The following is a 20,394-nucleotide window of genomic DNA, read 5'->3' on the forward strand; positions in this document are numbered from 1 at the left end:
TAACTTCATCTTTTAAACTTATATCTAGTAAATGATTATCTTATGCATGTCAAAGATTTTCAGAAAAACGTTGAGACAAGGTTAGATATATGAGATCAACTTGCAAAGATATTTTTATATAGTTATAAACTGGAACTCTGTGTATATTATGCATGGAAGAGGACTTCCAAGATTTTGAAAAGTATATATACATATATACTGAATATTTTGTGACTTGGTCGCGTTAAGATATTAAACTTGGTTCATTTCTTTTTGACCAAGACTTTCATGAGTACTATGAGAATGCTCATATATTGTTAATTATTCTACATATTATTTCGGTGGGCTTGTTGCTCACCCTTGCTTCTTCTTTCATCACACAACAACAGATAGACAAGATGAACAAAATCAAGCTCCCAATTCGCGAGCGGATAGGATACGTTCCGAAGTTTCCTGTAGGTGTTGATGTCGTGGTAGCTGAGGTAGGATCTACCAATAGGCTAGGCTTTCAACTTTTGATGTACCAGACTTATGTATATTTATGAATTGTAATAATGGCAAGGAATATGTAAATTATTCAGAAACCCTTTTTAAGGTGAAATGGTTTATAATTGTGGAATAAAATGACTTGTGTTATTTTTGGTATTCATCTCTGAGACTATAACTTGTGGTGTGTTTGTGTATATTATGGGGTCACAGTACGCAGTAGTTGGTTGACTGTTAAGATTAAGTATTGATAAGGGAAATGGAACTCGTGACAACCCGAATCCCCGACCCCGGATTTGGGGGTGTTAAACTTCCAGTGTTATTCTTCTTAGATCTCTCCCTTCTCTGATTGCTGAGATTTTTTGTTCCAAATGATTAGGGAGTGTGAGCAAAAACTTCAAGTTCACCTCTTCAGCTTCATAGTATTTGTCATGGAGATGCAAGTCATTTATTAGCTTATTGAACCTTTCAAACACATCAGTGATACTTTCTTTTGGCTTGGCCATAAAACCCTCATATTGTGAAATAAGTATCCTTCTTTGATTAGATCTAACTTCCTCAGTTCCCTCACAGAGTATTTCAATCTTTTCCCATATTTGCTTGGCAGTGTCACTGTTGACAATGTTGTTGTACATTACATTGTCAAGTGACTCTATCAATATTAGTTGCCAACCAATATCCAGGGAAACATTACACGCTCTGCTCTGATTAGTTCACAGTTCTCTATCTCTTGCTTGATCCGCTTTGTTGATGTTGAATCTATCAAAGAAAGCTACCCTTTTAGTTGATTCTTATCACAATCGTAACTCAGACTGAGACCACGTAGCTCTTATCGTCTACCCATATGTTTCTATCCGACCTGTATATGTATTATCTAGTAATTAGGACTCTAGTTTTCATGTAAATCACATATCATATAAGGCACATAATTAGTTTAGACTCACAAATAATTTTAGAATCAAAATCGGATCTATATTTCTGTTAACAAATAATATCTGACTTGTTTCCTAATTTTTTGTAATTTATTAGACTCGATGCATAATTAATAGGGTCTATAAACGAATAAGTATCATAGGCCGACTCGTTTCCGCAAGAAATTAAGATTTATAATTATTTTTAATGAATTCGAGTCATTTTTCTGAGTCCAATGGTCTTCGTTTTGATTAAATCTGATCAACGGTTTAATTATTACGCAATAAACAAGAATTAATAAATTATCAGTCCATTATAATTAATTATTCACAAATAATTGAACCTCAAATATATTTTTAAATAATTACCTAGGAAAAATCATATTTCAAAAAATAAGTTTTCCCTAATTTTTGGAATTAAATAGAATTTATTACTAATTATTCAATTAACCTGATTAATTATAAAGTAATTAATCAATTAAATTAAATTATAAGTAATTAAGAAATAATTACATAAATAAATAAATAATTATATTTTCGAATTTCTAAAATTAGAAAACACTTTAAGTTTATTTATAAAATAAATCAAATAATTAATTAATTTAATTATTTAATTTTCTAAAATAAAAGAAACTAACTTTCTGAATTTTATAAAATAAAAATAAATTAGACATTACAGAAACAGTTTTCAGAAATCAGTTTAGCCAAAATCAAGATCAAAATCGGGTCTAAATTTAAAAAAACGGGTCGAGTCCGGGTTGGCAAGAACAACCCGCCGGTGTTCTTCACAAGCCAGAACCCTGCGAGGTTCCGGCCACCGGAGATCGGCTCTGGCGAGCTTAAACAGGTCAAAACGAGTTGGTTTTGATCGATTCGAATGTCCATTCCATTCCATAGCACCTCAACAACACAACCCAGTTGTCCTTTATCTTCCATCATCATCCCTGTGCAATTTTCGGCCAAAACTGTCAAGAACTTCGGTGAGCTTAAACTAAGTCTGGCGAGGTCGATTATCATCGATCCATGAATCGTTTGGATCAAATTTTGTAGGTAATCGATTGCAAATAACCTCCTAAACACTAATCAATCATCAACAACAACTCAAAACCCCTGGAACGATTTCTCCGACAAAAATACAAAGATTTCCGGCCAAAAATCAATGTAACGATTTTGTACATGAAAAATTGCAAATAATAGCTTAAAATAAAGCTTAACACTCGTATAATCTAACCTCATTCATTACATCAACTTTAGATTCATCTAAATCAAGAACGAATTAATTAAAAATTTACATAAAACCTAGAATAAGAACTAATAATTCAAGCTATCATTTGATAAAATAAATAGACCAAATCAATCACAAACAAGCATATGAAGCTATCCCAACAATCAATTTCATCCCATAACCCCGAAATCAAAAAAACCCCAATTTACAGTTCAAGAACCCTAAATTACGAAATCAAAATCCAAACATCAAAACATGAAATTGATGACGTTAACAAAAAGTAGAGATCATAAGGTTTGATTTGGTTACTCACATGTACTTGATTGAATTCCAGAACTGTTCTTCACCCACACAAATAATTTTTGATTTTCTGATTTTTTTATAGTTAATTAATAATTAATTAGTAATTATTCAGCTATTTATACTAGTAAAAATAATACTCCTAAATAAAATTAAGGCCCTAATTTTACATCTAATAAAATTAATTGGCCCTTAATTTTATAATTTTTGGGTATTAATTTTGAATTTTTAAATATCGAATAAATATAAAATATATGCCAAAAATTCCCAAAAATTGTGAATAATACAAAAATGCAAAGAAAAATAATATTTGATATTTTCATGATCCTATAAAAATAAAAATATGATTTTTGTGGGGTTTTTAACACATGAAGGGGCCCGGAAAAGTCATTTTTCGTGAAACGAGAAAATTTGTAAAACGCCTGGATGTTCAGAATATCGCTGTATTATATGCCATACTAGGCAAAATAAGGCCAATGATTTTGTATGAAATATCAGACATTAAAACACTGTTTGGGTCGTACAACTTTTGATATAAAAGCATTCAACTTATAATAAAACATCTGATAATTATTCAGAACACATTCTGACCGAAACAGAATACATATAGCACATAACAGCTAGGGTTTCATAACTCAACATACTTAATGACATAATAAAACATATAATTCCCCTTTATTAAAGTATGATACAAACGTAATTTCTCGGTCGTTACAGCCTTACTCCCACCCGAGCCATATTCCCCCTGTAACACCTCCCTCACATAGAACAGACTTCACAAACTTTAATCCCATGCCCAAATTGGAGTTCCCAAAGTTTGATGGACTCGAACCCAAAGGATGGGTATTACGAGCATAACAGTACTTTGAGTTCATCAGTATCGAGGATTCCAAAAGAATGAAACTAGCTGGGATGCACTTCGAAGGGAGGGCCAATATATGGTTTAGTGTCTATCAGGTCAGTAGGGGATTTGTTCCTTGGCGTATGTTTGTAAATGATGTAGTGCTGCATTTTAAAAATCCTGAAAATAGGGATGTGCATGATCTCTTTAATAAATTGAAGCAAACAGGAATAGTCTCGGACTATGACGATCAATTTGAAGAACTGAGAGCTCAAGTCATAGCCAGAAATAGGGGTTTAAATAAGGAATATTTTGTTTCTAGTTTCGTGAGTGGTCTCAAGGAACATATAAAACTGGCTGTTAAAATGTTTAGGCCCCAGTCACATAGTGATGTTATTTTCCTGGCTAAGCAAGAAGAGATTAAGAGAAATAGATCATTAGTGGTGCAGTTTGTTAAGTCTATGAGAAAATTACCAACTAGCCCAGATAGAGACAAGGAAGCACCACCATTTACCAACTATAAGTCTTCAGGCTTGAGGGAGCAAAGGAATACTGATAAGTGGCATTTTATACCACTTAGAACGTCTTATAATGGCTTGAACTGATATCTTGAAATCAAGTATTTTATGTATTTGATGCGTTTTTCTAGTGTTTGTGCATTTCAAGGTATTACTTGTGTTTGAGGGGAGATTTCATCAGGAATAAGCCTAAGGGAGTGCTTGGCATTGCAAGTGGGAAGTTAGGAGCAGAACGCAGCAGAAAACGGGAGCAAAATAAGCATTTTTCCAGTAAGGTGCTGGGCGCCCGCTCAGCCTGGATGGGCGGCCGCTCAGGGTCGTAAAATTAAATATTGATTTTTAGAGTTCTATTTATGTTGGACTTCTGACTTCTGAGATGGCTGGGTCTTGTGGGGCTTCTATATAAGTAGTTTCAGAGATGTTTCACATAATGAATCGTGGTATCAATCAAGGAGCAAGGAGAGAAGGAAGAAGACTGTTTTAGCACATCACAACGAAGAAGAGGGAGCATAGTTTTCTTATGATTCTTTTATTCATTGTATCAGTGGATGCTAGTTTTCTTTACTTTGAACCTTATTACTCTTGTGATGTACTCTGGTTTTAATAAGTATTTTTATTAGTTATTCTTGTGTGTTATTATCATGTTTCATATGAACCCATGGTGACGATGAGTTCTATCATGGGCTAATCGTGATCATGGGGTCGTAACGGATTTACTATGGAATTCTTTAGTTAGTTGTTTAATACCTTAGTGTGTGATGATTGTATGATATCTAGAATAGGTTGTGCTTATTCGTCTTATGTGTGTCGCAAATATATAAGATAGGGTGTTAATCTCTTGTGAAGCGATGGTGGATCTTGAGGTTTAGAACTTGTCATGCTAGCATAGGTTCATGTATGTGTATGCATGATTAGTGGGTTACTCTAACCGTTTTATTTGCCCTATGTAATCATAAGGATAACTTTTGTTTAGATCGTTATGTTGTTAAATTCTGTAGACATATAGGGTCTCGACATAATTGATGTCTATTCAACTTCTATCTTAATTGTGGATGTTTGCTAGAATGGTATTAGTACAACAAAAGTTGGCTTTTATCAGTTTCGTGTTGTTCGATTAATATCATCATCGTTACATGCTAAGGGTAATAACAATAACTATTGAAGGAAGTAGTAATGAAGTTATGATCTCATGTGTGTTTAATATTGTTAATTCAAGTATCAATTAAGTGTTTAATTCTCGTAGTTAATTATAGTTAATAATTAGTTAATCAAATCTACGTGTTATTATCTTGACATTGAGAAGTAATCATACATTGGTGAGTAAGTGTTAATTGAACATAATTAGTCTGAGTCTTTGTGGGAACGAACTAGAATTTATTCTATATTACTTGCGAACGCGTATACTTGCGTGAATTATTAGTGCGTGTTTCCACCTAACAAGTTTTTGGCACCGTTGCCGGGGACTCGGCGTATTTGTTTAGTTTATGTACTTACCATTAATGGTCATTAGGACTCATTGATTAAGACGTGTTACTTATTGTTTCCGGTTGTGTTTCAGGTACTTTAGCGAGCGTTTATGCAAACACGTTCTCGTACACGCAAGAGGACTTTAGATATGGCTGAGGAGACAGACTCAGTTCTTGATATTCCGGAGAAGATAGATTTTGAAGATTCGGATAAAGAGAGTGAGCAGAAAGAACCAATAATCATGGATGATCGTTTAGTTCCGGCAGATCCAGCTCTTATGGACTTTTCTCGGCCAAAAATTGATGACATTCAATCAAGCATCCTTCATCCGGAAATTCAGGCTAACACTTTTGAAATCAAACCGGGCACTATTCAAATGGTGCAGAATTCTGTTTCTTTCGGAGGTGCTGCAACTGAAGACCCCAACATGCACATCAGGAATTTTATCGAGATCTGTAGTACTTTCAAATATAATGGTGTGACTTAAGAGGCTATCAAGCTGAGGCTTTTCCCATTCTCTCTGAGGGATAAAGCTAAGGACCGGTTATATTCTGAATCAGCTGGGTCCATCGCTACTTGGCAAGATCTTGCGCAAAAGTTTCTAGTGAAATTCTATCCAATGGCGAAGACTGCGGCTATGAGGAGTGTTCTTACTCAGTTTGCACAGCAAACAACAGAATCTATGTGCGAAGCTTGGGAGTGCGAAGCTTGGGAGTGCGAAGCTTGGGAGTGCGAAGCTTGGGAGTGCTACAAGGAGATGTTGAGAAAGTGTCCACATCATGGTATGCCTGACTGGATGGTGATCACTGGTTTCTATAATGGTTTGGGGGCCCAATCTCGGCCAATGCTCGATGCAGCAGCTGGAGGCGCCTTGTGGGCCAAAAGTTATACTGAGGCTTATAATCTTATTGAAACTATGGCTGCAAACGAACATCAAAACTCAACTCAAAGGATGATGCCTGGGAAGGTAGCAGGTATTCTGGAAGTCGATGCAGCTACAGCTATTGCAGCGCAGCTCCAAGCGCTGTCTTTGAAGGTCGATTATTTAGCCACCTATGGAGTCAATCAGATAGCTATGGTCTGTGAGCTTTTTGCAGGTTCCCATGCTACGGATCAGTGTTCTCTTGTGAATGAATCTGTTCATTATGTGAATAATTATCAGCGACCGCAGCAGCCTGTGCCAGCTACCTATCATCCTAACAACAGAAATCATCTCAATTTCAGCTGGAGCAATACTCAGAATGCTATTCAGCAACCATATCAGCAAGGCGTAAGTAAACAGTTTAATCCACCTGGATTCTAGCAACCACAACATTATGCTTAAAGGCAATCATATCCTCAACAAGGAGGTGTTGCTCCACCTTCTAGTGCTGATTTCGAGGAACTCAAGCTGTTGTGCAAAAGTCAGGCTGTTTCTATCAAGACCTTGGAAAATCAAATCGGTCAAATAGCCAATGCAGTGCTCAATCGTCAACCTGGCACACTTCCCAGCGATACTGAAGTGCCAGGTAGGAAGGAAGTTAAAGAGCAAGTCAAAGCTATTACCTTAAGGTCTGGAAAAGTTGTCGATGCTGAAAAAGTGAAAGACGGAGAAGCTGAAGTTGTTGATGAAGAAGTGAAGCAAAAAGAGAAAGTGGCGGAACCAAGGAAGACTACTGTTGAACACACTCTGCCTGAGGGTAATACAGGGGAGAAACAGCTCTATCCTCCACCACATTTCCCTAAGAGATTACAATAACAAAAGCTGGATAAGCAGTTCGGTAAGTTTCTGGAGGTGTTCAAGAAACTTCACATCAACATACCTTTCGCTGAGGCTCTGGAGCAAATGCCTAGTTATGCGAAATTCATGAAGAGTATTCTTTCAAGGAAGGTGAAACTGGATGACCTTGAGACCGTTACTCTAACGGAAGAGTGCAGTGTTGTGCTGCAACAAAAATTACCTCCAAAGCTTAAAGACCCGGGTAGCTTCACCATTCCTTGCACCATTGGCAAGTTATCTTTCGACAAATGCCTGTGCGATTTAGGAGCAAGCATCAATCTGATGCCGTTGTCTATCTTCAAAAAGTTATATTTGCCTGATCCAAAGCCCACCTACATGTCTCTATAATTGGCTGATCGTTCTATTACATATCCACGAGGCATAGTGGAGGACGTGTTAGTAAAGGTGGATAAGCTCTTCTTCCCTGCAGACTTTGTCATTTTGGATTTCGAGGAAGATAAGAAGATTCCCATAATTTTGGGAAGACCTTTCTTGGCTACAGGCCGTACCTTGATAGATGTGTAGAAAGGTGAACTTACTATGAGGGTGCAGGATCAGGATGTGACATTCAATGTATTCAAGGCGATGAAATTCCCTACATAAGATGAGGAGTGTTTGAAGGTGGATTTGATTGATTCTGCTGTAACTTCAGAACTTGATCATATGCTAATGTATGATGCCTTAGAGAAGGCCTTAGTAGGGGACTTTGACAGTGATGATGAGGATGGCAATGAGCAACTACAGTATCTAAATGTTTCTCCTTGGAGGCGAAAGCTAGACATGCCAATTGAATCTCTTGGGACTTCTGACCTCAAGAATGCTGAAGGAAAGCTCAAACCATCTATTGAGGGAGCACCTACTTTGGAGCTTAAACCATTTCCTGAACACTTGAGGTATGCTTTTTTAGGTGATGTATCTACTTTAACTGTTATTATTGCATCTGACCTTTCAGATAGTGAGGAGGACAAGCTCTTGAGGATCTTGAGAGAATTCAAATCGGCTATCGGATGGACTATAGCAGATATCAAAGGGATCAGCCCTTCGTACTGCATGCATAATATTCTGCTAGAGGAAGGTAGTAAGCTGACTGTTGAGCAACAGCGACGACTTAATCCTATCATGAAAGAAGTGGTGAAGAAAGTAATTCTGAAGTGGCTAGATGCAGGAATCATATATCCTATTTCTGACAGTTCTTGGGTGAGCCCCGTGCAATGTTACCTAAGAAAGGAGGTATCATTGTGGTAGAAAATGAGAAGAACGAGCTCATCCTCACTCAAACAGTCATAGGATGGAGGGTATGCATGGATTACAGAAAGTTGAACAAGACCACGGGAAAGGATCACTTCCCTCTTCCATTTATTGATCAGATGCTTGACAGGTTGGCCGGTCATGAGTATTATTGTCTTCTGGATGGCTATTTGGGGTATAATCAGATTTGCATTGCACCAGAGGATCAAGAAAAGACTACCTTCACTTGTCCATTTGGCACGTTTGCTTTTCGCAGAGTTTCGTTTGGCTTATGTGGCGCACCTGCCACTTTTCAGAGATGTATGATGGCTATATTCTCTGATATAATTGGAAACAACGTCGAAGTGTTCATGGATGACTTCTCCGTCTTTGGACATTCATATGATGAATGTTTGAATAATCTTCGTGCGGTGCTCAAAAGGTGTGTGGAAACTAATTTGGTGCTCAATTGGGAAAAATGTCACTTTATGGTGCGTGAAGGCATTATTCTTGGGCATAAAGTCTCTAGCAAGGGTCTTGAGGTGGACAAAGCCAAGGTGGGAGTCATTAAAAATCTTCCACCACCTATTTCTGTGAAAGGAATCCGTAGTTTTCTTGGTCATGCGGGTTTTTATCGGCGTTTCATCAAGGACTTCTCGAAGATATCTAATCCATTATGCAACTTGCTCGAGAAAGATGTGCCTTTCAAATTTGATGATGAATGTTTGGCAGCATTCGAGACTCTCAAGAAGAGTTTGGTAACTGCACCAGTTATTACGACACCTGATTGGACAAAACCTTTTGAGATGATGTGTGATGCGAGTGATTATGCAGTGAGAGCAGTTCTTGGGAAGCGCAAGAATAATCTTTTTCATGTGGTCTACTATGCTAGTAAGACTCTAAATGGAGCTCAAATGAACTACACCACTACTGAGAAGGAGCTCTTGGCTATAGTCTTTGGTTTCAAAAAATTTAGATCTTATCTGCTTGGGACAAAGGTGATAGTATTCACTGATCATGCTGCCATTCGCTATTTGGTCTCAAAGAAGGATTCGAAGCCTAGACTTATTCGTTGGGTGCCCTTGCTACAGGAATTTGAGTTAGAGATCAAGGATCGAAAAGGTACTGAGAATCAAGTAGTTGACCATCTCTCTAGATTGGAGAATCCCGATTCTACTTTATATGATAAGACATTGATCAACGAATCTTTTCTGGATGAGCAGTTGTTCGCAGTTCAGGAGGAAGAGCCATGGTTCATGGATATTATGAACTATCTTGTCAGCAATATAATGCCTCCTAATATGAATACAGCTCAAAAGAAGAAGTTGCTGCATGAGGTGAAGTGGTACATGTGGGATGAACCATATTTGTTTAGGCAAGGAGCTGACCAGATCATCAGGAGATGTATCCCATTCTGTGAGACGGAGGGGATATTACGAGACTGCCATTCCACAGTTTATGGTGGACATTATGGTGGTGAAAAGACAGCAGCTCGTATTCTGCAAGTAGGTTTTTTCTGGCCTACTTTGTTTAAGGATGCACATCAGTTCGTTTTAAGGTGTGATCGTTGCCAAAGAGTGGGGAATCTTATGAGGAAGGATGAGATGCCGTTAAATGCGATGCTTGAATTCGAGCTCTTTGATGTTTGGAGAATCGATTTTATGGGACCATTAGTCTCATCCTGCAATAATCAGTACATCTTGCTGGCAGTCGATTATGTCTCAAAATGGGTAGAAGTCAAGGCTCTACCGATGAATGATGCAAAGGTAGTGTTAAATTTTCTTCATAAGCAGATTTTCACAAGGTTTGGAATTCCACGAGTAATCATAAGTGATGAGGGGTCGCATTTCTGCAACCATAAGTTCACTTCTATGATGCAGCGCTACAATGTGAATCATCGTGTTGCTACTGCTTATCATCCGCAAACGAATGGTCAAGATGAAGTGTCTAATAGAGAGATCAACCGTATTCTAGAGAAAGTTGTTTGTCCGTCAAGGAAGGATTGGTCTTTAAAGCTCAATGAAGCTGTTTGGGCTTATAGAACAGCATACAAGACTCCACTGGGGATGTCCCCGTTTCAACTTGTTTATGGTAAGGGATGTCATTTACCTGCGGAGCTTGAGCATAAGGCTTATTGGGCATTGAAGAAGTTGAACCTTGATCTAGATGCGGCTGGGAAGAAGCAAATGCTTCAGTTAAATGAACTTGATGAATTTCGACTCCAAGCGTACGAAAATAACCAAATGTACAAGGAAAAAGTGAAAAGGTGGCACGACAGGAAGCTATATCCTAAGTCATTTGTGTCGGGGCAACAAGTTCTTTTATTCAACTCTCGTATCCGACTTTTTCCTAGAAAGTTGAAATCAAGGTGGTCTGGACCTTTTATTGTCAAAACTGTGTTTCCACATGGAGAGGTGGTGATTTTTGAGAATGATCCGGACCAAGCATTCAAGGTTAATGGTCAGCGTTTGAAGCATTACTATGGGGACACGGCAAACCGGGAAGTGGTTAGTGCCGTTTTATTGTCAACTTGATCGACGTACTCTACGTCAAGCTAATGACGTAAAAGAAGCGCTTTTTAGGAGGAAACCCAAGATTTGTGACTATAGGAACCCTTAGAAGTTAGTAACCTATCCAAAACCATAAAAAAAATCAGAAAAATTGGGCAAGAAAAAAATATTTTCCAGAAACCCTCTAGGCGCCCGCTCAGCTTTGCTAGGCGGCCGCTCAAGATGCTGGGTGCCCGCGCAGCTTTGCTGAGCGGCCGCTCAGCCCCCGACTGTTGGAAAAAAAATTTGCCTTCTAAAAATCAGAAAAATTCAAAAACAAAAATACAACCCACCACCCACGATTTCTTTTCCCATAACCCACGATTTTTCCTCACAACCCCACTCTTATTCAATTTTTAACCCTAATTCCTACCCTATATATACATACAACTCCTCCATATACACTCCCACATACTTTCAACTTTAAAACTCTCTCCTACACTCAAAACACAACTCTTAAACACTTTTTCTCAGTTTCAGTGGCACCCAAGAGATCCCGAACTATTGATAGCAGCAGCACCATTCCTACTGCTGATTCTTCGAGGGGAACTGCTGCGAGACCTCGTTTGTTTGATAGGGCTGCTGAGGAGAAGTATACTAGGCTTCTGGCTAAGCCGATTTTGAAGGAGAGGGGATTCTTACCATCGGGGAGGGATGGTGAGTTGTTGCCGATGATTGCTGAAAAGGGGTGGATTTCTTTTTGTGAGTCGCCGGAGGCGGTTCCGATGAGCGTGGTTCACGAGTTTTATGCGAACGCCAAGGCTGAAAAGAATGGGTTTACTGTTGTTTATGGGCTTACTGTGGATTATCATCCGGAGGCGATTCGCCGTGTGATTGGACAGCGACAGCGGAAGCCCACGGAGGAGAATTAGAATGAGAAGACCTCCGAGGATTTTGATTTGTGCTACTCTCTGTCGCACGGAGTGGAAGTTCAAGACGGGAACTAACGAGTATCATTCTTTTCCGGCGATTGTGATGAATAGGTATGCCCGTGTATGGAATGCCTTTATTTATGCTAATATTCTGCCTACTTCACATGCACATGAGGTTATAGTTGAGCGAGCAAGGTTGTTATGGGGTATTTTGAATGAGGAGTATTATGTGGACCTTGGTGAGTTCATCTACCAAGGGATTTTGAAGTTTTTGAGGGGAGCAAAGCACATGGACATCCCTTATGCATCTACTGTCACGAAGCTATGCCGAGCAGTGGGAGTTCATTGGCCTTCTCACGAGCAGCTGCAGATGCCGGCCGCTCCTATTGATTCAGCGACTCTGAATGCGATGTAGGAGTGGACGGGTGGAGAGCCCGAGGAGCATGGGTTGGGTTATCGTCTTCCAGGAGGTCGTCCAGCAGCTGGTGCTACCATGGCTAGGTCGGGTCGTGATGAGGTAGGCTCTTCTAGAGCTCAGGAGGGTGCTGGGATGGCTGATGCCCAGTATAGGAGGCTGTCGAGGAGCATGGATGCGATGTATGAGTCGCAGAGTAGGTTTGCTCAAGAGCTCACCCTTGCACTTGGGACTGCTTTTAGAGGCCTTGGAGCTGACATCCAGTGGCCCGTTTTTGGTGAGGACTCTGCTTATCCGCCTCTTGATAATCCACCCTCTGAGGGTGATGATGATGATTTCTCCGAGTAGGTATACCCTATGTTCCTTTCTACTATCTTCACTGGGGACAGTGAAGATTTTAAGTTTGGGGGTGGTAGTTAAGGAATATTTTTGTGTGTGTGTCATGTAGTTGCATATTCATGATAGTTTAGTTCATATAATTGCATAATTTTGCCATATAATTTTTTTTCATTTTATTTTATAGCTTTATTTATCATGTCATTTAGCTCATGCATATACCATGATCCTTTTTGTGTTGCTTTACCGATTGATTTATGATATTGATGCGAGTGTAGTGATAGCGTTAGAGTGATGTTGAGTCTTGTAGGTTGACATGCATGCTAGAAACACTTGTAATTTCACTAAGTCTTGGAGTATGCTTAATGACTAGGTTGTTGTCATGGTTTGATAGTTTTTGAGGTTAATCTATTGATTATGCTTAGAATTTATGATAGGTTCTTAATGATAAAAGGCATGAAAAGAAAAAAATTGGAGTAAAAATTGGAATTCATTGTTAATTGTGGCTAGGCGTCAAATGGCTAGTATCCGGCTCGTATTTTTATGCGAGTAGTCTAGGGTTGAGCAAGATGGAGCGAAACGCACTTGCTCAGAAATTTGGAAAAAACAGAGAAAAATAAATAGAAAAAATAGAAAAGAAAAAAAGAAAAAAAAAGAGTTAATGCATAATTGATCACGAGTGGGCTCTTTAGTATTCAAGTTATTAAGTTCTTAGGGGACTTTGTGCCTAGTGACCTAAGGCTTTTATAGTCTGGGATCTGCTAACCTAACGCTCGCTAAATGGAAGCCATTGCATAAGCTTTTGTGGACCTCACTCATTACACGGTCAAGTAAGAATTTGTTGTTGTGTTGAATAAAAAGCATGATTCCGTAATAAGCTCCAGTATTCTTGAAGTGTTTTAAGTCATTTTGTGCCTAGAATTTATTCTTCGTATAATCATGTGATTGCCTTGAGGATAGTCGAGTTATGATAATTGATCTAGTTTCGAAGCATATCTGTTAAGCATACGCACACACCACGTTTCTGGTTGTACGTTAGTTTGCATGATTGGATTGATCTTTATTCGCCTAATTGCATTTGTTGCGATGTTATGAATTGGTTGGTTTAGTCATTGTGAGGGGGATCGCTGCATTTCATGTAGATTGCATGCATGCATGTTTTTGTTTTATTTTTGAGTCTGTGACGCTTGAGGATAAGCATCGATTTAAGTTTGGGGGTGTGATAAGTGGAATTTTATACCACTTAGAACGTCTTATAATGGCTTGAATTGATATCTTAAAATCAAGTATTTTGTGTATTTGATGCATTTTTCTAGTGTTTGTGTATTTCAGGGTATTACTTATGTTTGAGGGGAGATTTCATCAGGAATAAGCCTAAGGGAGTGCTTGGCATTGCAAGTGGGAAGTTAGGAGCAGAACGCAGCAGAAAACGGGAGCAAAATAAGCATTTTTCCAGTAAGGTGCTGGGCGCCCGCTCAGCCTGGCTGGGCAGCCGCTCAAGATTGTTGGGCGGCCGCTCAGGGTCGTAAAATTAAATATTGATTTTTAGAGTTCTATTTCTGTTGGACTTCTGACTTCTGAGATGGCTGGGTCTTGTGGGGCTTCTATATAAGTAGTTTCAGAGACGTTTCACATAATGAATCGTGGTATCAATCAAGGAGCAAGGAGAGAAGGAAGAAGACCGTTTTAGCACATCGCAACGAAGAAGAGGGAGCATAGTTTTCTTGTGATTCTTTTATTCGTTATATCAGTGGATGCTAGTTTTCTTTACTTTGAACCTTATTACTCTTGTGACGTACTCTGGTTTTAATAAGTATTTTTATTAGTCATTCTTGTATAATATTATCATGTTTTTATATGAACCCATGGTGACGATGAGTTCTATCATGGGCTAATCGTGATCATGGAGTCGTAATGGATTTACTATGGAATTCATTAGTTAGTTGTTTAATACTTTATTGTGTGATGATTGTATGATATCTAGCATATGTTGTGCTTATTCGTCTTATGTGCGTCGCGAACATATAAGATAGGGTGTTAATCTCTTGTGAAACGACGGTTGATCTTGAGGTTTAGAACTTGCCATGCTAGCATAGGTTCATGTATGTGTATGCATGATTAGTGGGTAACTCTAACCGTTTTATTTGCCCTATGTAATCATAAGGAATAACTTGTGCTTAGATCGTTATGTTGTCAAATTCTGTAGACATATAGGGTCTCAATATAATTGATGCCTATTCAACTTCTATCTTAATTGTGGATGTTTGGTAGAATGGTATTAGTACAACGAAAGTTGGCTTTTATCAGTTTCGTGTTGTTCGATTAATAACATCACCGTTACATGCTAAGGGTAATAACAATAACTATTGAAGGAAGTAGTAATGAAGTTATGATCTCATGTGTGTTTAATATTGTTAATTCAAGTATCAATTAAGTGTTTAATTCTCGTAGTTAATTATAGTTAATCAAATCTACGTGTTATTGTCTTGACATTGAGAAGTAATCATACATTGGTGAGTAAGTGTTAATTGAACATAATTAGTCTGAGTCTCTGTGGGAATGAACTAGAATTTATTCTATATTACTTGCGAACGGGTATACTTGCGTGAATTATTAATGTGTGTTTCCACCTAACAAATATAAAGTCAACCTTGAGCAGCTAGGAGATAGTCGAAAGTAGTGCTAAAGGGATGTGTTTCCATGCGATGAAACCTACCACCCAGGACAAAATTGTAAGGCACGACTGTATAAAATATCCGGAGAAAATGATGATGAAGAGTTCTCTGATTAGGAGCTGCCTGTAAATGAAGTTGTGCAGATGCCTTACAATAAGTGTCACTTGAAAAGGAACTTGCAGAAATCTCCCTCAATTCCTTGTATGGAAAAAGGGCTCCCAATACCATCAGATTGCAAGGTAAATTAAAGAATAGAGTGGTGCATATACTGATTGACAGCGATTCCACTCACAGCTTCGTGGACACCCAACTTGTCAAGGAGCTAAAACTGGTAGCAGAGGCAATAACTCCTTTAGTTATCACTGTTGCAGATGGTACTACCAAGACTGTAGATGCAGCCTGCAGGAATGTGAATTACACAATTCAAGGGAACTCATTCCAATATGATCTTCGATTGTACCCTTTGGGAGGATCTGATGTGATATTAGGGGTTGACTGGCTCCAACAACATAACCCCGTCACTTTTGACTTCCATGCTATGAATGTAACCATCAACAAGAAAGCCAAGGCTATTGCACTGAAGGGTGCCGGTAATACTGGAAGTCTTCAAGAAATTACTGGAAAGCAGCTTCAAAAAATGATAAGGAAATTAAAGGGGATCTCTCAAGGATATATATGCATGATTCAAAAATAAAAGGTAACAAAGGAAATTCCTAAACAACTACAGGCATTGGTTGTGGCGCCCTCCAAACCTGGGTCAGAAGTTTGGGGTCCACAACACACACACACACCATATATAATAATAATAAAGATAAATAATTATATGTAGTGACTCTACTTACCAGTATCCACAGATCGCAACAGGTTAAAGTATGCACGCAAGCCACACACACACCTATGGTACAAACGTCCAAATCCCAATTATTCAACTTACAACTGAATATTAAACATTCTTACAAATTCTTCAAACTTAAACTATCACAAAAGCCTTCAGCTAGCTTATTCCTCTTAACCTGGAATCCTAGCTTGCACACTTGATTGGGGATCCTCGCTACCAACAGGTTCCTTCTTAACTGGAAAAGAACATAAACAGGGTCGCACAAATGATCTAACTACCTCAGCAAGTCACATTGACAATACTGAGATTAAATAATGATCAATTGAAATTATGAAGGTATCAAGTTTATGGATAAGCAATGACTTAGAATTGGATATTAAATTTTCATTTTAAAAACCAAGGTTAGGTTGCTGATCAGTCACGCACTAACCCCGAGCAAGTCACACATTGGCCTAACTTGACCATCAATCTGGTCTGACCACGAATCTGGTCCACATTTTATAAAACAATCCAATTCTATAGCAATAACAGAATAAACAATGTAAAGCAATAAACAAAATCTATACAACATTGGGTTTCAAACATAAGATGGTTTGCTATCTTCACAAGGGAACAATATGGCAGTTATCAGAATTGGCTATCAGCCGGTACAAGAATTAGATAAAGAAAGAATCAAAGTTTTGTGGTGATAAGGATTTGTTCTTTCAATGTATAAGGTATAAAGTTTGAGTGTGTAATCAATTTTGGTTCAGTGTCTAGTATTTAGTTCATATGTATTTGGGAAGTAGTATCGTATATCTATGGTTCGTATCCGGGTATTTAACAATCAATGGTTCAGAAAAGATAAGGCTTACGGCTCAAAGATCAATAAATGGAATCAAGGTATAGGGTTCAGTGCTTCATAGCATTTTTAATATAAAACAGAACTATCAATTACTCGTAATATATCTTAAGAAGGTTCGGAACACTTTCCTTGTCTTATCTCGCTAACACTTTACTGGCATTCAATCACGATCTCTTATGCCTCGACAATTTGCTTCCCTTTCCTACGCCTTGCTTCTTCTGCTCAGATATCACAAGTATCTATTAATACTCTTTTCGCTCAATTCTATTCGATATAAGCTTCTATCTACCCTTCATTTCACCCAAATCTGATTTACGGATTGAAAGTTACGATTAAAACAGTCAAACAACACACATATACGCATATAACACGTCAATCAGTTCACATATAACACATAACACATAAGATATTCGATGAAAATACTTTTTCAAAGATGATTTGATGTTAAAATTATTTTTCGAATATCCAGTACGAATTTTTAAACATTTTTCAGAATTTAAACGGGTCGTTGAATCCTTTTAAAACAATAAACAGGGTTCGATTGCCAGAATCTGGCTTTAAAGTAATTTTATAATAATTATCGAGCCTTGAAAACAATTTAAAATAATATTTTAAAGCTCGAAACTATTTTTCAGAAATTTTTTAAATCAAAATAAATAATTAAATATAATTAAATAATCAATTAAATCAATTAATTTTCCAATTAACTAATTAATTATTAACTAAAATTAATTAACTAATTAATTCATATATTTTTTTGAATTAAAAATAATTTCTGGAATTAAAATAATAATTTTTAGAATTTTTAATAATTAAAAATGAATTTCTGTAATTAAAATAAAAAGAAAATATGATTTTTAAATAATTTTAAAAACTGGAATCCAATTTCTGTAAATTTCAGAAGCCACAGGGACCAACCTGTATCTTCTTGAAAACTACAGGAACTAAAGTGCAAATTTTGCACCCGTCACCGGAAAACGCCCTGTCTCGCTGGAGACGGCGTTCCCGGGATCCTCATACCTCCACAAGCTCCAGATTTATTCTACACAACACCAGGAACATAACCATGCAATCAAATCTCATCAATAACCCCAGAGTTGGCCGGCAAACCTCCAAGAAATCTCGTCGGACGGCGAGTTCTTTCTTGCTCCGGCCAGCTCGATTCCGGTATCGTCTGTTGACGAGACCACCACCAATCGATTCCTCTTTTCAAGCTCTACAAATCTATACCAACCAAACAATCTAATAACACTTAGAACAAAAACCCCCAAATTTCAATTAAGAACATTCATACGGGTTATAAACCCTAATTTTATAATTCGAAATTAAAACCTAATTTTGAACATATTATTGAAGTCCAAATCAGTCATATAATATACAAAAATCATCAGGAAGAAAAGCTCTACAACATGCAATCATCAAATCATACAAACCACATCTCGAACAAAAATTCATAATTTAAATCAAAATAATTCAAAATGAAATAAAAATATAGAAAATAAACATTTGATTCTGCAGTAGTAGGAAGCACAGATTCTGAAAGTATATTTCAAGAGTTTTGATTTGAGTACTCGATCTTTCCAAACGGATTTCGCTAATACCTTGAAATTGAATTTTGATTCTCAGGAACTATTATGAAATTAGGGTTTTTTTGTAAAATTATATAATTAACTGTTTGTAAATGATTTTCTGTACGAAATAAAATACGGTAAGGGCTATTTATATTTACGGAATATTGGTATCCCGTTGGATCATACCGTATATAAAATATTACGTTTATTTGAGAAAACAGATCCAAAACGGTACCGATTTTTATGATAATTATCCAAATCTATACATTTTTACTGCAGTCTTGGTCTCAGTGCTTTAGTTACACGTACTACGAGATGATAATTATAATACTTTAATAAAAAGATCTCGTTTCTCGAAAATACGGGTTTTATCGATTTACCGAAACGAATTTTGTATCGAAAATATCGCGTCGGGACCCGCACGGGGAAAACCGTACGCCGGATCGAAAAAGTCAAAATATGGAAAATGCTCAGAATATTGCAATTAGGTTAGAAAGGAGTTCTCAGAAGAGTTTCAGGGTAAAAACATAAGAATGGATGAAGTCGGTTGGTTCCCGATTATACAAAATAGTTTTTAACTACTCGGAAAAATAATTTATTAAATCCATAAATCTTTTATAAAATCATAAAAAAATATGAAAATTAATAGAAAAATATGACAATTACCTAGACTTTATTTTGGACATATAAAAATTAAAATACTCAAATTATATCATATTTAAATATTCAAACACATATACCACTTAATAAATAATTCACAGAATAATCACAGAATAAATACCGAATATTTATTTATTAGCAAAAATAATTACACGATCATCCCATATATTACATTGGTGCATACGTTTGGGGATGTTTTTAAGGAGCCAATAGGCCTGCCTCCACCAAGACAACATGACCACCATATTCCCCTATTAGCAGGCAGCCAACTAGTTAATCAGAGAAGCTATCGAGTACCGTATGTTCAGAAAATGGAGATAGAGAAACAAATACAGGAAATGCTGAAATCAGGAATTATACAACCGAGTACTAGCCCTTTCTCATCTCCAATCATACTAGTGAAGAAGAAGGAAAATACTTGGAGAATGTGCATAGACTACAGGAAACTCAATGACATTATGGTGAAAAACAAATATCCCATACCTATAATTGATGAGCTGCTCGACGAATTAAAAGGTGCTTGTTGGTTTACCAAGTTAGATTTGAGGTCCGGATATTATCAAATCCGAGTGGCCAGTAGTGATGTTCCAAAAATAGCTTTTAGGACACGCCAAGGGCTCTATGAGTTCTTAGTTATGCCCTTTGGATTAACAAACGCACTGGCCTCGTTTCAATGTTTGATGAATGATGTATTTCAGGACTTTCTTCGAAAAAGTGTATTAGTTTTTTTTGACGATATACTAGTTTATAGTGGTTGTTTGGAGGATCATATCGAGCATTTGGAAGCTATTTTGTTGAAAATGAGGCAACATCAATTATTTGCTAAACTCAGCAAATGCACTTTCGGCCAGCAATAGTTGGAGTACTTAGGCCACATAATATCTGAGCATGGTGTTGCCACTGACCCCAGTAAAATACAAG

General features: G+C 37.4%; 1 protein-coding gene across 1 annotated transcript; it reads left to right on the top strand.

Moving 5' to 3' along the window:
* The first annotated feature begins 3,798 nt into the window (after positions 1-3,798).
* Positions 3,799-20,330, top strand: LOC141718558 (uncharacterized). The gene is made up of 3 exons (XM_074520940.1): positions 3,799-4,304; positions 15,855-16,150; positions 19,687-20,330. The coding sequence occupies exons 1-3, from the start codon at positions 3,799-3,801 to the stop codon at positions 20,328-20,330; spliced, it is 1,446 nt and encodes a 481-aa protein (XP_074377041.1).
* Positions 20,331-20,394: the final 64 nt, after the last annotated feature.

This window comes from Apium graveolens, chromosome 4 (assembly GCF_009905375.1).
Source record: "Apium graveolens cultivar Ventura chromosome 4, ASM990537v1, whole genome shotgun sequence".
Lineage (NCBI taxonomy): Eukaryota > Viridiplantae > Streptophyta > Magnoliopsida > Apiales > Apiaceae > Apium > Apium graveolens.